The sequence below is a fragment of the Eucyclogobius newberryi genome, unplaced genomic scaffold, assembly GCF_026437365.1.
Source record: "Eucyclogobius newberryi isolate DKJ021-1_F unplaced genomic scaffold, fEucNew1.0.hap1 SCAF_5, whole genome shotgun sequence".
In the NCBI taxonomy this organism is placed as follows: domain Eukaryota; kingdom Metazoa; phylum Chordata; class Actinopteri; order Gobiiformes; family Gobiidae; genus Eucyclogobius; species Eucyclogobius newberryi.
In genome coordinates, this window is record NW_027316167.1 from 18,307,368 (window position 1) to 18,328,506 (window position 21,139).

Genomic DNA, 21,139 nt, shown 5'->3' on the forward strand with positions numbered 1-21,139 from the left:
TGAGGCCTGGTGCAATCCATCAGATGAGCTACTGTTTCAACTCCAAAAGACGCAAGTATAAATGAATACAGTGCATCCGGAAACATATTTTTTTTAATACTACAGCCGATTTCCAAAATTGATTAAATTCATCATTTTCCTCAACAATTTACAAACAACACCCCATAATGACATCTTGAAAGAATGTTGTTAGAATTCTTTGCAAATTCATAAAAATATAAAAAAAAGCTCAGGTACATGTGTTTTCCACGGATCATCCTTTAGACCAGGGGTGGGCAAACTACGGCCCGCGGGCCACATACGGCCAGTTTGTCTTTATAATCCGGCCCGCCAAACATGCCAAATAATCCATCCATCCATTTTCTACCGCTTGTTCCCTTTCGGGGTCGCGGGTGACTGGAGCCTATCCCAGTGACTTTGGGCCTTAGGCGGGGTACACCCTGGACAGTGGCCAACTTGTCGCAGGGCATGCCAAATAATATTAAAAAAAAAAGATATATGCTTTAGTTTTTTTTTTTTTGCCCTTAGGCATCTGTCTGCACTTGTATCCTTAATAAAGATGACGTGAAATGAATTAAATAATAGATTAAATAGCCTATATTTGACAGAAAAGATATATTTTATTTGATATTTCATTCTTGAATTTTATTTTTTCGCACCAATGATCGCGGGCCGGGCCTCCGCTACATGCCTGGATTCGAATATGGCCCTCGGAGGAAAATAATAGCCCACCCCTACTTTAGACGCTTGACTGGACTGGATTTTGAAAAGCACACACCTTTCTATATAAGGTCCCATAGGCAACATTAATGTCAGAGCACAAAGCAATTAATGAAGTCCAAGGAATTGTTTGGAGACTTCCCAGACAGGATTGTATCAAGGCACAGATCTGACGAAGGGACCAGAAAAATGTATGCAGTTTTGAAAGTTCCTATGAGCACAGTGGCCTCCATCATCCAGAACCACCAAGACTCCAAACTGAGCAAGAACTGAGAAAGACCTTGGTCAGGGAGGTGACCCTTCCAGAAGAACAACTATCTCTGCAGCACTCCACCAATCAGGCCTGTATGGTAGAGCGGCCAGACAGAAGCCATTTCTCAGTAAAAGGCACATGACAGCCCACCTGCAGAAAGGCACCTGAAGGACTCTAAGACCATGAGAAAAAAACATCTGTTCCGATGAAACAAAGATTAACCTCTTTGACTTGAATAGCAAGGGTCATGTCTGGAGGAAACCAGGCACATCTCATCACCTGGCCAGTAACCCTACCAGGCCTGGACTGACCATTGGGAGCACCGGAAGTTTTTCTGGTGGGCTGGTGCACTTATGGGCCGGTCACTGTCAGACTTGTGCAACACAAAGCAAAGCCCTGATATCACACTTCAACAGCCCACATTAAATCAGCTTTATCTCACTATGCTCTGCTCTTGTTCATCGCAGGCCCACAGACGTGGCCCAGCCCATTGTCACCCGGGCCGGCCCATATCAGCCAACAGAGCAATGCTGGACGCATGTGTGCCATTCCGCAATTGTAATAGCATTGGCTTATATTGTAATAAAAATACAGCCTTAAAGTATTTGGGCATGAATAACAATAAATTGGGCCAAATTTGCTACACAGGCCATGGCCATGCCAAGCATTATTAAATTATCTAGAATGCACTAAAATCGAAAAGCACTCCTGTTTTGGACAAAATCCCTGCAGTTACATTTTAATTAATATACACAAATATTAAGTTAGTAAAATTATTCAATTGAAAAAATAGTAAGTTTTTTTTTTTTAAGTTTTTGCTAAATGGTAGGGGGCCAGCCCTCACCATATAGTCCAGCCCTTATCCCTACAGGGAAGTATGGTGGTGGCAGCATCATGCTGTGGGGATGTTTTTCTGTGGCAGAAACTTGAAGAATAGTCAGGATCAACGGAAAGATGAATGCAGCAGTGTACAAAGACATTCTTGACGATAGCCTGCTCCTCAGCGCTCTGGACTGGGGCGCACAGCCAGGACAACAAAAGAGTGGCTACAGGACAGCACTGTGAATGTCCTTGAGTGGCCCAGCTCTGGCCAATTGAACATCTCAGGAGAGATCTGAAGATGGCTGTGAACCGACACCATCCAACCTGATGGAGCTTGAGAGGTTCTAGAAAGAAAAATGAGAAACTAACAAAAAGTAGGTGTGCCAAGCTTGTAGCATTATTCTCAAAAAGACTCAAGGCTGTAATTATTGCCAAGTTCCTTCAACAAAGTTTTGAGCTAAGGGTATGAATACATATATATGTGAATTCAAACAAACTTCTTTCATGTTGTCATGAGTATTATTTGTAGAATTTTGAGGCAAATAATGAATTACATTTATTTTTGAATAAGGCTACAACAAAACAAAATGTGGGAAAATGTAAGCGCTATGGACACTTCCCGGATGCACTGTAAAATATGTCAACATTTTATCAACAAAAAACTTAGGGCCCGAGGCCTTCACAAATTGTGCCTGGCACTGTTGCAGTACAGATCCCCCCAAACTTAAAAAAGATATAATTAATATTGCTATATTTACCAGTAAAGTAACAGTCGGACTTTCTTCTCTAAATAGCCGCGTAGAGTGGGTCTCACCGGACAACTTTGACTTATAAATTCAGACATACAAATTGTGTTTTAGCAAGAAGCTTACACTTCTGCATATTAATCCAGGAGGAGCCGAAGGTAGGGGCTCAGTGCGGTCGGCAGGAACACACACTTACTCACAACTGCAAAATAAATGCTGGGGTACCTGGTCTCAAACAGTGAAAGGAGGAAGTATAAGTTTTTAATCGCTCTAACGTGTTCCTAGGTGTCAAAAACCCTTTGGCACATCGCTAGTATTCACATGGTTGAGCTTTTGGCCACCGGCACAACTTTAGAAAAGCCTTTTCCGATGGAGAAATGAATCAGAGTGAACCACCCTGGCACCAGCTCTCATCCCAAAGTTTCTCTATATGACGCGTTACACTGTGTAAGATTCCCGGTCTTGCGCCTCTAGAGGCCACAAGAGCCACTGCACTGTCGCAAAATGTAAATGCTAACACTGCGTGGTGTGTGTGTTTCAATCATTGTTTCAATACTATTGTCGACCTGTTGCTAATGGTGGAGGTTCACGGGAGAAAAGGAGATTGGCAGAAAAAAATACAATGGCCTATTATCAGGTACAACTAGGGATGCGTACCGCTACGACGGACCGGATCTGGACGTTTCGGTTCAGGTCCAAAAAAACCGGAACCCCGGTGATTCGGTTCTGGACTCGTTAAAAATCTACCACTCACATTCTATATCCTTTACGTTCTAGAATCTAAACCATCTGAAACCTTCCATAGATCGCGAAATTCGCGCTGGAAAAGACGTAAACACTGACATCGCTGTCAATGGCGCGCCCGGAGCCATCAGCGATGCACGCGCAATGAGTTTAAAGACCCGAGAGACCGAACCTTCGGGAAGATCGCTGGCTTGATTGACTCGTTTTAAGCCGCCGCGTGCGTCGCCGCTTGTGCCGCTCCGTGAGTTAGTTTAAGACGCTTGTTAAAGGAGCGGGTGGTTGGTTTGGGTGTAAATATTGTAACTTCTCGCTCAGGTCAGTAATGCTGGTTTAGTGCTCACAAGTTGTCACTTTATTTCTTGAACAGAGTTGGTTAATGTTGGCCGTAACCATGGTGATGGAACAGGAACATCAAAAACCACCTGGTCTCCTGAGCCCGCTCTTAGCTCCGCCCCACACGCGCACGCGCACTAGAGACTAGGGTCGCTACAATATGAATAAAATAACTATTATGTTGTGGTGTGATGTAGCATTTATTTAGGTGGGTTAATGTGCAATATACATATTTATACATCTAAGTAAATACTAAGTCAAAGTAATATTGTTTAATTGCTGGATTCATTAATTGGAGCTTATATTTTGTAATAGTATTTGTATTCTACAGTTGTTAAATATGGTCTTGTGTTTAATGCTGTTAATATGATGTATTGTGTAAAATATTTTCATTTTCTATTTTTGATACTGCTAAGTTGATTGATTTATAGTGGTTCTAGTTGACTGTTATGCTAGTTTTTGAAGGTTTTTACATGACTTTGAAGCCAATGGATCTGCAAAATTAAAGAGTGGAAATGTATCTAAAGGCATTAAACTTCAGGTGTGGGGAACAGCCCAGTCAAACCAGTAATACACTTGACAAACATAGTATCAGCTGAAACAGCTGCCCCAATACCAATACTCAACATGCTCTTGTTCGGGAGTTGTTCCTCTAGAAAAACACATGAATGTGTGTTAGCAGCTTGTGATTTGTAAGTTGTAACTTCTGTTAATAAACAGTGAATAAACCAGATAAATTGAGTTTATTTCAGTCTGCAGTTAAGCCTTGTGTTTGATAGACGTCCTTGTTCATGTGTCTTCAACTTAATTTTGCCAAGTAGCTTGTGTTATGCTGTTATAACATTATGCAAAAATGGCATGAGTTCAGCCGGACTCATTAGGTCCGGACCTGAACCTGAACCTCTGGATTCGAATCCGAACTTGAACCTGAACGTGGGTTTAGGTATGCATCCCTAGGTACAACGTACCTGAGTACATGAGTATGTGATTCTGAAAGCTCTCAAAATCAGAGCTTGTCCTCAGGAAAGTGGTGGAAATCAGAGACAAAATATAATGTCTAACCTGTACCTAAATGTGATGTACTTTTACACATATTTTAGCCAGCCTTTATTCAGAATAATGTACGAGCTGCAGAACCTTTCAAGACATGTAAGAAAGTTTAGCTGTAAATATTAATTAAAAACCTAGTTCTAAGAAATGGATCTGCATAAAAACTGTGTCTACAGTAACCTTGTTGTGTCCATGGCTTCTCCCTACTGCTCTCCTCTTCCAATGGCTCATGGCCACAGCAGCCAGTTGTCCATGTGTGCTCATTGTAGACATGATGTAGCACACCGGGCCACATTATCTGTAAAGTCATTATTATAATCTGGATGATTATAAACTAAAAATAATAAATATTTATTGTTAAATCCACATATTGTACCTTGAATTGCTCCTCATTTTCAGCTTGTTGACAGTAATATCAGAAACGTCTCACCACATCTTTGACCCAAGGCATAAGTTGAGATTGACCCTTCACTTGTGCAGCCTGAATAAAAAATATCCACATCAAATAAGAAGGAAGAATCAAATTAACAAAAAGGAAAGGTGATATAACTTACCTCTCTGAGCTTCCTCCCTAGGTTTTTAACAAACCTATGTTTTTAACCAAACATCCAAGGAATGTCTTATATTTTCCACACAAAGGATCTAAAACTAACCCACATTTTCTATTTTTGCAAGTCCTTCCATTGGAAATTATTCTGCATTGACTGATTCCATCATATTTGGTAGTTGTTGTTGTTGTTGTTGTTGTTGTAGTAGTAGGTAGGTTTGTTCTGTGTCTTTTTGTCCTTATAATCGCTCAAAGAAACACAAAAACAACTTGATACAACCTACATATTTAGGTGAAAAGTTATGTGGCATAACTTTAAGAGGGTTCATTTTAAATTTGCCAAAATCTAATGGTTTCTATTTAGATGAAGACGGCTTTTAATGATTTGTCACACAGTCCTGCTCTTAAAATTCACATTCTTTGGGAAAAAAATAATTGATTCTTTTATGGGGGGAAATGTACCTAGGTTTTCATCAAAATGCTACAGAGGAAGCTGCACACAGGCAGACAGAGTTTGAGAAAGACCAACATAAAACAAATCTGAAGACAATTTACCAAAAGCTTTTGCAGTTTTGTAGTACAGGAAGGATGGTCTTTTAAGGCCTGTTATGATCATTGGATTATGGGCTAATTAATGCCTTCTACATCTACATTGTATTCACCTCCTCTAACAATAAAGTAAATGTCAAAGCAATAAGAGAAAAAACATTTAAACAGCCTTTCAGTTCAAGGTTCTATGTAAATAACAAAGGTGCAGACTGTCCCAGGGCTGTGAAGTTTTCTCTCAGTGGTAGATATGTTCTCCTCAGACTTACTCACGTGTAAAACGTTGGGTGTAGCTGCTAACACATGTCGGTGTCAGACTCTGAATTGTGATGTTCAGTTTGAATCTTGTTCCTCACTGCAGTGAAATCATGGGTAAGTGCTTTATAAAAATAGCTCCATCCAACTGATTGTGTAGTTTCTTTTGGCAAACCAGCTAGTCTTTTTGCACCTTTTATACTACTATACAAGCAATGCTTTCAGTCCCTTATTAAATCAGACAATATAAACACAACAAAACAACAAAAATACAATTCCTATCTTGTTAAAACAGGGGGAATAATCTGAGACTCACAAGGAATTTGTACTTTGTAACGTGTTTATTTGCAGAACACAACAAAGTAAGAACAAGAAGGGCACGTTCAAATCACAAATGACAAAAGCTGTCATCAAGAAGATAATTAATCATTATAAAATAGTTTTTAAAACAGTGCAAAGAGCAGGGCATATTCAGCGGGGCTTTTATGGGGTTTTTATTAGTCAATCAATCTTTATTTCAGACTTCATGTCAATATAAAACCATTTTTTAAAACGCACATAAAACAACAAAACAAGCGCACACACACACACACACACACACACACACACACACTATTACAGCTATTATATCTTCCTCAGTTCTATGTCTGCAAACCATTTATTTCTTGATAGTATAAAACCTCTCTCAAATAAAACCCTCTGTGTGCTACTTCTAAGCGCCTGAACGACTCTGACCAGTGTCCATTCCTCCACAGCCACTGCCTTCTCTCTCTGCTCTCATTACAGACAAAAGGACTCTCTCTGAATCTACCTTTTGGTGCTTGTGTGTTGCAAACCAGATGGATGTTTTGCCTGGATAAATGCACCTTTGTCGTCAGGTGTATTTGCTTATGGGCCTGTCATGGTTCTGTGCCGTTTAGACCCTTGGAGACACCACAGAGCAGCTATTGTACATCATCTTTTGTGCTAAAACAAAACTCAAGGCCCTCTCGGTTCAACAACTGTGACACCGAAGCGTTCAAGTGTTTGTCTAAGAAGTCTACGGTGTCTGCTATTGCCTGAACAGAAGTCAGACAGCTCCCTGGATAAGTCGCAGCGCTGGATAGAGAAAAGCATTATTTTAAAATGTTTGTCAGAATGGAAAGAGACTCGGCTCCTGGAGGACTTACTTTCAGCACACAGATGCTCCTGACGGTTCACTTCAAAAACTCGCTGGGAAAGCGTGACAAAAAATGTTGATCAAATCAAGTGCAACATAAAATAAACAAATATACCAGCAACAGTGACTTTTAAAGCTGAATTTTGGCATGTTTGTCTCATTTGTGACCAAAGCTGTTATTGTGTTCTTGAAATGTGCAAGACAATTTAGTTTATTCAGATTTTTCTATTATTTTATGTAGTATGTAATTTGGACTTTCATTTGTCACATTTAGGGTTTGGCATTATAGACACAAATGAATATTTTTGGAGAAGCTAGATATTCAGATGATATTACCGGTATGTCAATCCAACAGAAATGTGTTCAAACAGTATTAGTTTAGGTTTAATCATCAGATCAATGTGAAATGTCTCTTAACCCAGAGTGCAGAAATATCACCTGATTACGTTTACATTTATTATTTTTAATCAGCTTGTTTGGTTTAATTTGTATTATCATAATCCATATAGAAAAAGCTTCAGTTGTAGTCATCTGGACTCAGTTTGAAAAATAGACGTTTCGACTCTCATCCAAGAGTCATTGTCAATAAAAGAATTTAGGTCGAGAACTCCGATATTAATACTATTCTGTTGTAAGACCCGCCCATTGGGCGGAGCCTTCCTGAAGTAGAAAGAGTTGTTTGTTTCAACAGAAACTCCCAACTGAAACAAACAACTCTTTCTACTTCAGGAAGGCTCCTCCCAATGGGCGGGTCTTACAACAGAATAGTATTAATATCGGAGTTCTCGATCTAAATTCTTTTATTGACAATGACTCTTGGATGAGAGTCGAAACGTCTATTTTTCAAACTGAGTCCAGATGACTACAACTGAAGCTTTTTCTACTATGGAACACGCCTGGACGAATGAGGGATTACACCGACATAATCCATATACTCAATATTAAAATCCCGCATATCTTCAAAACAACATTCACAATATTATCTAAATGTCGATATATTGCCCACCTCTAGTACCATCATTATATGGTAGTTTAAAAATACACATATCTGTGGGTCAAATTGTCAACCTCAATTACATTATTGAAGTCTTGAGTGAGCTTGACATAACGTTTATAGTTACACATAACTTTATCTTAATTGGCATCTTTAGACATGCATACAATCTGTAATATCTTGAGTAACGAATGTTTAGCCTTGAGCAATAATTCTGTACCATAGACATTCATTTATTTCCGTTTCCCTTAATTGCTTTTACCTCAAATTAATCTGTTCAATCAAAGTGCTGAACTGAAATATATATTCCACATATTATAAGACGTATAAGACGTTATGTAAAGTAGGATGTGGCCGTCAGATGACTCTCCGGCGCTAAGAGTTTTCTATAGCCTATTTACGAACACAAGTCGAACTCATTCACAGCCAGTCAATAGTTCATACCTGCTTTCATACAGTCAATTGAATTAGATGTGAAATCTTTCTTGGTAAAATTGTTTCACCAGGAGAACCTGTTAGTCCCAGTCATTTTAAATTGAGTTTACTGTAATACCTGTTATGCTTCACAGACCTATACCTGGGCCATCTCATCCAATTACCACATTGTGTTTTTCTTTCTGTTGAGCTTTGAAAATGAATCAGAAAATATTGACTTGAATGAAAAACCTTTTGCACAAAGATCTATGGCAAACACATGTGCATGGAGAAGATGTGTTTTCTAAGATCTGATGGAGTTGCTATTTTACTTTGAATATTGTCTGCCATGTTTGTTAATGTTAGATTAAATTGTTCAGTGTTAACCTCTAAAAAGGTTCAGTATTCAGACCAAGTATAAATATATACAAATAAATACATACATACATGAAAACATAAGCATTTAACTCTGAAACATTGTGTTGTATGGGATTGAAGTAGCCAACCACTTTCCCAATGCCTCAGTCCATATTCTGGGGGGAAAAGACAAATTAAAAAGGCATGCAGTGGAACAGCTCATGATGCCAGATTTTGTATGATGTAAAGTGAACAGGACAACAAGATAATGCATACAGGGGATTAGGGTTTTATACAGTTTGGGCTACTCATAACACAAATGCTTGAATATCTATTACATAATGCTAAGAGTAGGGCAAAATGATGATATAAATCTGTGACAATATGCTATTTTGGGCTGTTTAATGCAGCTCTATTTAACAGAAAGCCTCCTCAATCACACATGATAGTGAATTCAATCAAGTGTGAACTCTTAAAAGGAGTAGATGGCTTTAGTTACCTCTTGGAGGCAATATAAAGCTAGTGTATATAAAAGATGATAATTGTGATATTACTTTTGGCATATCGGCCACAGTTACCTAACTTTAAAGCCAAACCCAAAAATATGAAATTCCTTTGTCCAATGTTCTGCACAATTGCGTACAAAAGTGATTAAATTGACTCAGCAAGTATTACATCTACAAAAGAGTCCGTGTTCCACATGAAGGAGAGTGTGTACGACAGTTAGGGGTTAGGGTTAGGGTACGAGAACATTTTATGGCGTTACTGAAGCAAGGACACCAATTGAATGTGCTTGTCACTCATTATGATTTTTGTGCATAATAAGCTCACTCCAGGACCAAATGAATCACCTTCAGTAATACTTATTGAACTCTACACAATTGCACATTAGGTGATTCTCATTTCGCTGTTGTGCTCCTTGTTCAGCCATAATTGAACTCAATTGCTGTGCGCGAGAGAAAAAAAATAGCCCTGTTGAACTTAACATTGTCAAACTTTTTTCATCCACACTGGAGTCTTTTCTGCCCGACAGCTCAGCAATTCACATGACAAGCGCCAATGAAAGAGCTGTACAAGGCAACGCTGTGCTTTTATGCTGCCATAATGTTTCACTATGCACCACATTTTCTCCTTCCAAATCCCTTCGGTACTTTTGCGTATAATTGGTTGGCAGTGTCCTCCCACCAGTCCCCACTCGCTTGCGCTTGTGGAGGGTCAGCCCCTGTGGCGGTGGACCTCTTCACACTGAGGCTGCCCGCTCTGCTGGAGGTCTCGAGTGACTAATAGTGCTCATTCTCCGAGCGATGCCAGGCGCTATCACCAGGCCGGAGCATAGAGCCTGCAGAAACGAACAGCAGGTGGAGGAGTGGAGAAGAAGAGGAAGCTTGACAAAAAGAGGATGAGGGGGACATGTTGACCAAATAAGGAAGACATGCAAGAGGAAAATGATGTAAAGTAGTTGTGTTGGGTAATTAGATTGTTTTTTTTTCTGAGATTTAATTGCAGTAAATTGGTGAGTCATGAATTTTTCGGTATATAGAGATAGTTCTGTAGGTTCTGCAAAATTTTAAGGATGAGATCAGCGCGACTAAAGTGGGGAAAGGAAAATTATTGTATTGGGGTTTTGTAGAATAGACTCTTTTGCAAAACACAGAAAGACAATGTGTTCAGTATGGACAAACATTATGTTGTTATGGGCACTGTACTGTGTTTTTACAAGCTGATTACTGTGTTTGAACCTGTCGCATTGCAGACTGACAGAGAAGGGCAACCACCACCAAACACACCATTATACTAACAAACAGTGTCACACAATTGGAGACATGGTGTTTTGGTGTTTTTTGGTGAGTGATAAGATCTATATCCCTTCAAAAAACAATCCTCAATGTATTTAATGAAACTGACAGGCCTCAGTATCTGTCAGTTTCAACAAAACAACCACACACAGTACTGAACTGCATTCTGTTCATTCAGGTTATTGAACCCAGGACCTCCTTGTTGTAAGGCACCCATGCAAATCCTTATGTTATACATTGTGAATTAACATATTGCTGTATTGCAATAAACCACACAAACTGAGCAAAAGATAAAAACTACTTCATAAAGCTGATTTTTCAAATGAGCAACTCTAATCAATTCTGCGTAATTTATTTAATCACCACCCAAGTGAAAATGTACGCAGACGGAGGGAAACGTGAAGAGCAATTTGTACGAGAACAGCAGCGATCATCCACTAATGAAAAGTGTCATTTTTTTTATTTAAATTACAAAGCCCATCATGTGAACTGCACGCAGACTTATGACTAAACACAGAAGGAGGAGGAGGCTGTGACGAAGTGTGTTGTTTACACTTGGAGCCACAGGAGTCTCTCAGTGTGAGCCCAAAGACACAGGAGGCGCTGCAGCTGGAGTCAATCCATGTTTATTGAACCAGACCGGCATTTCACCAGTACACAATGACACAAGGACAGAGAGGTGGTACAGGGCAGAGGGGGCATGAAGGAAACACTGATCTCCTTTTATGGTGAGGCTTTCTGCAATGTCACATGTGGGTGTGCATTTATTTATATTTCAAATGGCCTTTGTTATCTTCTCAGTAAAGGACCTTCGGTGTAGTCAAGCAGTAAAATAATATTACTGAACTATTTGTCATACTTGATATTCTGTTGCAATATCCCAATGAAAAACGTGTATACAACTGCCCCTATTAAACCCATCTATAGTGAATTACTTCATATTTCAGTATTATTGTCTGAATTTGCTTTATCCTCCATGCATTAGCTGTGAAAATCACAACTAATATTATGGTTGTGTCACAGTCTATACGAGTTTAGCTTTTTATACACATTGAAACCAACAAAATAAGGCAAGGCAAGTTTATTTGTAGAGCACATTTCATACACAAGGCAATTCAAAGTGCTTCACACAGCAGGAAAAATGCCTTTAAAAAAAAACAGAAATACAATAAAATTAACTAATTAAAAACTATTTAAGTCATAAAAGAGAAGAGTACAAATAAAAATCCTTTAGAATAACACAATTTTAACTTCACTGTGCTCTCCCTGCAGCTACCTTACCGACACCACACACACCGTCATTACAGAACAAATTCATGCGTCGCAAAAATGCATTACTCAAAGAAGGAAATATTTCAAAGCTTTGCAGATTATTAAAAGGTTAATTTGGAGTCGAATCACGTTTCAGTGCATGCTGGATGTGACATGCATATTCTCCTTCCTTGTCGCCTGCACTGTCCCACAATGCCTCTCTTCCCTCCCCCCTCCTCTCCTCCAGCTCCTCTTTATGCATGAGCGTACGGTTCACTTCGGGATCTCATCGGAAAAAATAAGTCTAAAAGTACATGTACAGCCCACAAAAGGAGGCAAATTTATCACAATTTTGAAAAATATAGATAACTGTGTGGCTAATAAAGACACATTACTTGACATTTAGAGATTAAGAGCAAGTGCGAACAGCAAAAATTGAAAGAAATGCATTAAAGTGTGACTAATGCATGTCTAATTTATTTCCATTTTTTTGTAAATTCTTACTTTTCACTTTACTCTCATAATGAAAAGAAAAACGTGCCAACTCTTTTATTTTTTGTTAATAATTCCATAATGACTTAGGGTTAGGGATCACAGGCAGGCAGAAATGCTTTTGATTAATAATGTTAAAGTCCACCTACGCCACAATTACACAAGTACTTGCTAATGAGGCTGGTTTCTATACCAGATGGTGGTTCATTCTGTTGGAGAGGTTGCAGCAGGTGGGTCTAGGAGGGTCTGCACTTGGCTTCTTGGCAAAAGTCCTGCCCTGGGCTGGAACAGATTGGCTGGAAAGTGCAAAGCCCAATATGAATGTTGTATGAGGAACGCCTTGCCCATAGTTGCAGCACAAATAAGAGTCCAGAACATCATGTTTTGCAATCCAACGACAAGATTCTAGTTAGGATTGGGGAACGGTGAAGTTGGCTTATTATATTTGCGATGTTCTGGGTCTCGATAATAAAATTTGAGCCGTGGGGATTGAATTGACAAATGCTATATTAAGCGCTCTCACAAGGCTAGTGCAGAACTCCCTTTACTGCGCAGAGTGTGTCGTTTTGGTACATTTCAGCGCGATCAATGCCAGAAGACACTATTCTCAGAGCTTGTAAGTAGGATTCAAAATGAGCCAAGAGAAAATGGTCCAATTGTACAAATAACCATTAACGAAATGGGGATTAATCTGTCCAGAGACATACTGAATTTGTGTGTGGGATTTTGGCTAATGAGTTACCATTGCTTGCTGCATGATTTGTTTTATTCTTCTTTGGCTTGTAGAGCGATTGACTCTCACTGTACGTCTGAGTTCCCCTGCTGATAACACCCCACAAACTGAAAACTGTCAGACTTTCGCTCACACACATGGAGGCACTTTGGAAAGCAAGTCATTCTTCTCACCGACACTTTTTTTGTTGCGCTTTTTTTCCCTGACTTCAGTTTTTCTCCGTTTTTACAATGAGTTGGTGTAAATCGGAAGGAAAACAGTGAACAATGAAGTGATTGAGACTTTGTTTAGCCATGATGATACACCAATAGCAGCCAAATAAACTAATGAGAATGCACAAAAGCTTATTTGTTCCCGAATGTCATTAGTTTTCCAGATACGTTTGGACATTATCTCGTAATACATTTAAGCTTAAAAATGCCTGGATATTGATGAAAATGAATATATATTTTATCCAACAGAAAGACACTTGTCTTTAAACATAGTTGATGTTTAATAATCAGACCCATCTTTAAAATGATTCGCAAAAGCGGAGCAATGTCACCGTATACACAATTGAAAATTTACAACAAAACCTATCATTTTAATTTTTAATCAGCTTTTATAGCTTTTTTTTTTCTATAAACAATAACCTAAATTATAAAATGTTGCATATCTTCAAAACAACATTCACAATATTATCTAAAATTCATATTGTCCTCTTTAATAACACACTATTTTTAAATGGACATTCATTTGCTGACAATCATCACTAATATGGGAAAAATAAAGCCTTGTTGGTCAAGATAAACACTTTGACAGCAACTGAATATTAATAAAATGGCCCAATAATACCAACTCACTATCCACAAAATAACAGGTACGATATTACTTTTCTAGCGGTACCGTAATCCAGTCTATCCAAATCAGCCATATGCATTACATTTTCTTTTTCTAGCAAACAAATCTAGTACGTAAAACACAAATAGGTGCAATGTTTTTTGAATCCAAACTGCTTTCTGTTCTCCTAATCCCTGTCAATGTTTGAGGTGCATACACAGATAGAAATTCAGCAGGATAAAGTAGTCTGTAGTTCTGAGCTCCCTGTTTGCCCACACTGTTTTGCCAACGTGCCTCTGCATTCAAAGCAACAGACTGAATGACAGTTAGGAGTTTGTAATTCAGACAAAATAGAGATGAGAAATATTGTGAGGCTGTGAGTGAAGTTTTCATCCCTCACGACCGAAACAAAGTTACAGAGGATTTATGGTCTTGGAGAGACGAGGCGGAAGCTGGTAATAGTGCAGCTTCTGGCCCCGTGATGTGATCTTGTCTTGACATCTGCACGTCGTGTATTGATGACATGAAGAGAACATTGAGCTTTATTGGGGATGTTAAAATCATAATGGTTTATTGTAAATGAGATCATGAATGCAAGAAAGGTGCACTATGTACCGGTAACTCTATTTGTGGATGTGTTTTATTACTCATGTTTCCTTCTTCTCCACAGATCTGAGCTGTGACTTAGCCTAGTCATAAGGGCTGCAAATAATGATTGTTTTAGTAGTCAAATAGTCAGCATTTACTGTATTTGAGTACATTATCCATTTCATAAAGGTTGTGCTATGGTGATCGAAGGCTTTTAGATAGAGAATATTTATAAATCTGATTAATATGAAATTGTTTTTTTCTTTTTTGACATTTTGAGTTAATTAAGTATTAAATGAGTATGAGTATTAAATGTATTTCTGTATATGTTTTAAGTTTCTGTATAGTCCAGATTATGATTATGGTGATGATAATTGGCTTGCCGTGATTAGTCAATTAATTGCTCTTTTTGTTGTGTCACCTGCTCGTTTCCACATAAGAGATAAGTTTAATGCCATACTGTGGAACATTTCAGCAACAGCATCTATTGCTACAGCAGATAGGATCACATTAGTCCTGTTCTCAGGTCTCTGCACTGGCTCCCTGTGGCTCAGAGAATAGACTTTAAAGCAGCTCTGCTTGTGTACAAATCTCCCCATGGCCTAGCACCAAAGTACAGTATCTGTATGAACCATCTCAGACTCCGAGGACCTCCGGGGGCGGCCTCCAGAGTGCCAGAGTCAGGACTAAACATGCTGCTAAATATAAAAAAAAAAAAACTTGGAACAGTCTTCCTGAAGAGGTGAGACAGGCCTTTACTCTGGCAATGTTCAAATATAAGCTAAAAGTTAAGGTTAAATTGATTTTTTGCATTTTCATCTGTTTTGAGATGATTTTATTTAATTACATAAAAATGTCTTGGTCAAATGCAGAGGAATTTTGCTCTGCAAATTTTTGCTTGTGTAAACTTTTAAGTTTAAGTGAGTAGGTGGTAGTCCCTACACCAGAAAAGTTACATACTCCACCTTTTGAGCATGAGGATTACATTCAAGAATACATTCAACCACAAGGGGGATTATGAATAGACAAGGATATTGTTAAAAGCCAGCGCACTCCTCAAACCCACATCTGGATAAAGTGTTGTGAAGTAGATTTTTTTGCAAGCAGAATAAAGCTACCAAATGTGCAAATCTTCTCTCACAAACAAGACAGACAGTTTGCTATGTGGGAATCTAGCATTTACCCTCAAACTACAAGATCTCTAGAGTTTTATCTTTACCATTGTGAGTGTGTGTTTTTTAAGTCTGTCCTCTCCATCCTTGTGCCTCTAGTTTTGTCTTATTTTTCCACCCTTCTCTGCTTCCATTTGTCTCTGTCTCTTGCTGATGGCAGATGGCATCTGATGATGATAAATAGGACAGGAAGATATGAAAGCACCCAGGCCACTGCAGAAGATTATACCTATATGTTTCCATTAAAAAGGCCTTTGTTACTATTATGTCTCTTATGGCACAAATAATAATGCAGTGAGAAAAATAGCATCGGCCAAAACCCGGTTAGCAAACCTGGCCCAAAGCCCTAACCCTAACTAAACATAAAACTAATCCTAACCTTACTCCTATTATGAAAAAATATATATAGTCAAAACTAAACATATGCTAGTGCAGCAAGTGGGTGATGGCAGTGGTACAGAGTTTGCATTAAAATTTTCACCAAGAGACATTCAGAATGATGTTATTTAACACAAGTAGATGATGAGTTTTTGCAGTGTGCTGTTGAGGAATCAGGGATCTTAGCAGCAGGTTGTATCCATAATGAACAGTGTTAATAATATCTTTCTCTGTTTTCAGGCACAGTGTCGCTGAGTGTGTTCCTGGTGTCGATCGTGTTGGTGTTGTGCGGCGTTTGGCTGGTAGCGCTCTGTGGAGTCTGCACCTGGTGTCAACGCAAACTGGTAAGAGGCTTTTGGCTGTTCAGCGCAATTATCATGGAGCGCCTTAAAAGGCAATTACTGGCTATAGTGCTCCGATTCTGTTTACGTCGGACATGCATATTCTGGTTAGTGAGGTGAAATGGCCACAATAGGTGTAATGCTGTGATACATAAATATACAAGATATATATTAGACAGGGTCGTCACTACAATCAGCTTTTGATAGCTTTGTCTTTGTACAATTGAAGTATTACTATGTCTCTTGTTTTTGTTTTTCCATATTTTGGCACAAAACAGAATAGTTTACAAAAAGGGCGGCAACACTGGAGGAGAAATTTAACTATTGACTAAAAGTATTGTTGATTAGATTTGCTTTTTTTCTTGGGATTTAGTTTACTCTGCACATTTTAAACACATTGACAAAGCAGTAACATTAGAGAGAAGAAATAAACTGAATGAAATAATATCAGAATCCTCTCTACATTGATTTTTTCCACATTTCCTCATGCTACAGCATTATTCCAAAAAGGATTCAATTAATTATGTAAACTATACCCCCATAACTTGAAAGAAGGTTAGTGTGAATACATTCCGGATGCACTATATACTTACAAGCCTTCAGCTGGAAATAGACAAGTGTCCAATCTGCCTCTAAAGATGTTTTAATATTTCATTTAATCTACTTGCACCTACACAGTCTTGTACTCATACACGATTTTGACAAATTGTACTGAAGATTTGCTTTTATCTCATTCCAAGCTTATTTCTTTAAGGTATAACTCCAAAAATGATGCAAAATAAGAATTTTTACTCCAATTTTCAATAAGGTCTAGTTCACTCAAAATAAATAAGCTATCCCTCTTCATTTTTTCAATTTAGTACAGTGAACCCTCGCTATAACGCGGTTCACTTTTCACGGTCTCGCTGCTTCACGGATTTGCATCATGCATTCTGTTCTGCATTCTGATTGGCTAAACAGTCTCTTCGCGTCTACTCTACCTGTGTGTCAATAACGTTACACCGTTATTGACACACACAATGTTGACCAAACGTTCTGCACCGACAAAGGTGTTAGTCCAAATGATAACTCCACTTAAGGTTTGGTTCATTTATTTAGCGAACACCATGTTCACGTTAGCCAACACAATAAACGTCTACCTCGGTCCCACCCAGACACGTAATACAGGTAAACAGAACAGTATCGCCCCCTAGCTGTCAGACATGAGAAGTGAAACTTAAGAAACTAACAAAAGGCACTTGAGGTCGGGCCCAAAAGGCAGAGGAAGATGCTAACTATCGCAGAAAAAGTTAAACTTAAAACAACAACAAACGTTTATACAGTACTTTTATTTGTTAAAAAAATGCTTGAGCCTGTAAAAAGGTTTTGTTCCTTGCTTTCAATGTTTTATGGAGTATTTCATTGTATAATAACTGTAAAAAAATAAAGGTTTCTACTTCACAGATTTTGCCTATTGCGGGTTCTTTTTGGAACGTAACCCCCGCGATAAACGAGGCTTCACTGTATATGCAATTTACACATAAAACACCTAATTCATATGTGAAAACATGTGAGTAAAACTGCACTTCTCATTCACATTTTCCTATTGATTTCTCTTAAAAAAAAAGAAAAAATGTCCTGCTGTATCTCCTTAACTATATACTACTTTCTCTTACTCTGAATAATTTTCCCATGTGTTCTCACACTATTGATTGAATAGTCTGCTCGCTGCTCCTGTGTCCTAGGATCCTCATATTGTTCCCTCGTTGGATGTTACTGCATAATAGCTCCATGTCTTTGAATTTCAGGAACCGTGTACTTGGCCCTGTCGACATACATGAGCAAAAACCTTGGGTGTTTGCTGTAAACACATCTTCAGCTCGGTGCATCGCTGCCTCTGCCTGCAGCAAACATCAAAATGTACTAATGATTCATATTATGCAAATGTGAGTCAGTGTTAGCAACTGATATCGCATCTATAGCATATACATGATCCACTGCCACTTACTACGCACTTGTTTATCTGTCTGTTGTTTATCTTTCCTTTTATTTATCTCATCTCAGAGGGACAGTAAAACCAATTGATTTTGTGTTGCGATATTGACAAGAAGTAGTACACAAAGTATAAGACTTTGTGTGATTTCTTGAATTGTTAACATTTCTAGCCAAACTGGAGTCAAGCCATATTTTTTGACAAAATTATTGGGCGTGGAAACGGTTTAAAGCGGCAAATCTCAACACATTGAAGGTAGTTATAATGGTTTGCTGGGTCATTTTTAGAGCTCAACAAATCGAGAGTCAACAATGAGTTTTTTAAAATTAGCATTTTAAGATCAGATTAGCATTGCTTTGCTCCCATTTATTTGTGATATGGATTTAAGTCATAAATCTTTCAGGAATTCAGCCACATAAAAAATACAGTGTCTTGCACTCATCTGCGGTTTAAGAATGATTGTAAAAAATGAAAATAAAATCCTTACAGCGCTAATGAATGATTCTAGTGTTGTCATGACACTAAACTGTAATAATATGACATAATAGTATAGTCTTATAGTAGTTCTGATCAAGACCACTCTAAAAGAAGAAAGGTCCAATGTTTATGTGATTTCAGAATCGATACTTAATCAAATGAGTATCTAGTTTCGATACTAGTTTGAATATCGATTAGTATCTGGGATTTGATACTTTTCAACTCTTATCACATAAATAGCACCACATTTCCCTTTCCTGCGTACTTATAGAATGGTCTGCATCCATATCAGAATCAGAATTAGAATTTAATGTGGTAATAAAAAAGGAACCACTATTTTCTGTTGAAAATGACATGTTATTGCCAGGAAGGTTTTTATTTTAATTGTGGTTTTAAAGCACAGAAGATTAAAACTTTTTCTTTAAATGTTAAGTCTTGTAAAACTAAAGGCTTCATCCTATTGCATTTATCATGTGTGGATGCTGTTTCCCTTTTCTCTGATCTCTGAGTGACCGCCGAGCTTCCACACTCCACATCAAACACAAACTGCAAATATTTACCATCTCGCCCCGACTTATACTTATTTTAGATCCTCCGTAAAATGCAATTGCTGTTAAGTTACAAAAGCCCTCTGAAGCGGACAAACAAACCTGTGTCTTATCGTTGTTTGCCCTCACACTATCTATGTCTGTGTCTTTGTTTTGGTGGCACCCTCCTTCTCTGCCTTTACTGAATGCTCCGCTTTAGATTCCACTCGTTGTCACTTTATCTCCCCGCCCTTGTCACAATGTCACCCACAGAATGGGTCCACTCTCTGCTTCACCTCTCCTGATACCTGTATGTTCTCCCGGTGATCCGTTCGCTAAGTGGAGAGCGAGAGAAGTCTCAGCACAAAAATATGCTATAAAGGAGATTGATTTGTGCAAAATGTTCAGTGGTCATGGGCACCAACGAGTCAACATTATTTGCTGTTGAGATCGGCAGCTCTATGTAAAATATATAACTGGAAGGAGGATTACATCAGATGGCAGCGCTCAGGGAAACACCCAGAATAAGGTTAGGATAGGCCCTTACATGTCTTTATTATTATCTTATTTGTTTATTTTATTTAGATTAGATTATGCTTTTTGTCTACCTATAGAGAGATTTGTGTTGGGCAGACAATGAGCACAAAGATACAAAATTGTCAAAAGACAGTTCAATTGCCTCCTTCACAGCACCAAGTACATGCAATGTGAGGACTGTGCAAAGAATGGGGAATGCAATAATGTGAATAGTGGAATGTGAGATGCAGTGATGTATTTTTGTATACATCAAAGTATCTGTCTCTGTTGTTAGTCCTTTTGTGACCCCGCCCCTTGGACCTACAGATGGAAATGAGCCTTCAGCTACAATCCAGTGTTTGTTTACATGAATTGATTTTTTTTTTTTTTTTTTAAACACGCACTACTTTCTATGCAAACATGAAAAAATACATATTTGTCAAGTCCCAAATTCATTTCGATATTAATTTGTTCTGTTTTTTAAATGTGCCTAATACTAAAACTTACAGGAGGATTCCATTCATTTTAACTTGGCAGCAAGTTAGAAACATGTATTTTGATATTTTTTATAAGACGCAGACATTTTTTTGTTTTGTTTTATATGTCCGTTACAATTGCCAACAGGTATTCTGGTATCCATTTCGATTTCCATTTGGATTTGAGATGCTCAGTGAAACAAAACTAAAATGTCATCGTCAAACTGTCCCGCTATATTTTTGGTGGAATTTGTCCAGAACAACTTAAAGTTAACATGTTAATTAAATCATAAAATCATGTTAATCACATGGTTGTGATGTGGTTATGTCTTGTAGCGAGGCTCCAGCCTTAAAGGAAGGATCTCATTCTTATTCTAAAAGTAAACTTACTGACAGTTTTTTAAAGTTATTCGTAAATTGCTTTATAAATTATATAGTGCCCACAATTATACCCTCACCATGAATTTTCAATTTACAAAATCATGATTATTTGTCATATTTGGGGGCTAATGCAAATTCCTCCTTAATATGAGGCTGATGTTTTGTTTACCAACACTAAAAGGTTTTATGAACATTTAGACCAGCGAGAGTGAGAATCACAGGGTGTAAAACGTGACATTTTGGAGGTTATTTTCTGCCACAATAAACGCTATTGTTTTTC

General features: G+C 38.2%; 2 protein-coding genes and 1 long non-coding RNA gene across 5 annotated transcripts in view; 1 reads left to right on the plus strand and 2 right to left on the minus strand.

The window, feature by feature from the left end:
* The window catches only part of sdhaf2 (succinate dehydrogenase complex assembly factor 2), a 222,684-nt gene that overhangs the window by 147,606 nt on the left and 53,939 nt on the right, over positions 1-21,139 (minus strand). The gene's annotated exons all lie outside the window — the stretch shown is intronic.
* Positions 1-21,139, plus strand: part of syt7b (synaptotagmin VIIb) — a 100,772-nt gene that overhangs the window by 31,007 nt on the left and 48,626 nt on the right. For all 3 annotated transcript variants that reach the window (XM_072464887.1, XM_072464886.1, XM_072464888.1), the window contains exon 2: positions 16,410-16,513. In XM_072464887.1, the coding sequence (XP_072320988.1) occupies positions 16,410-16,513 (104 nt within the window). The remainder of the gene's footprint in view (positions 1-16,409; positions 16,514-21,139) is intronic.
* Positions 4,847-5,250, minus strand: LOC140380856 (uncharacterized). The gene is made up of 3 exons (XR_011931224.1): positions 5,223-5,250; positions 5,045-5,149; positions 4,847-4,966 (listed from the first exon to the last, which is right to left on the minus strand). It is a non-coding gene; the product is annotated as an uncharacterized lncRNA (long non-coding RNA).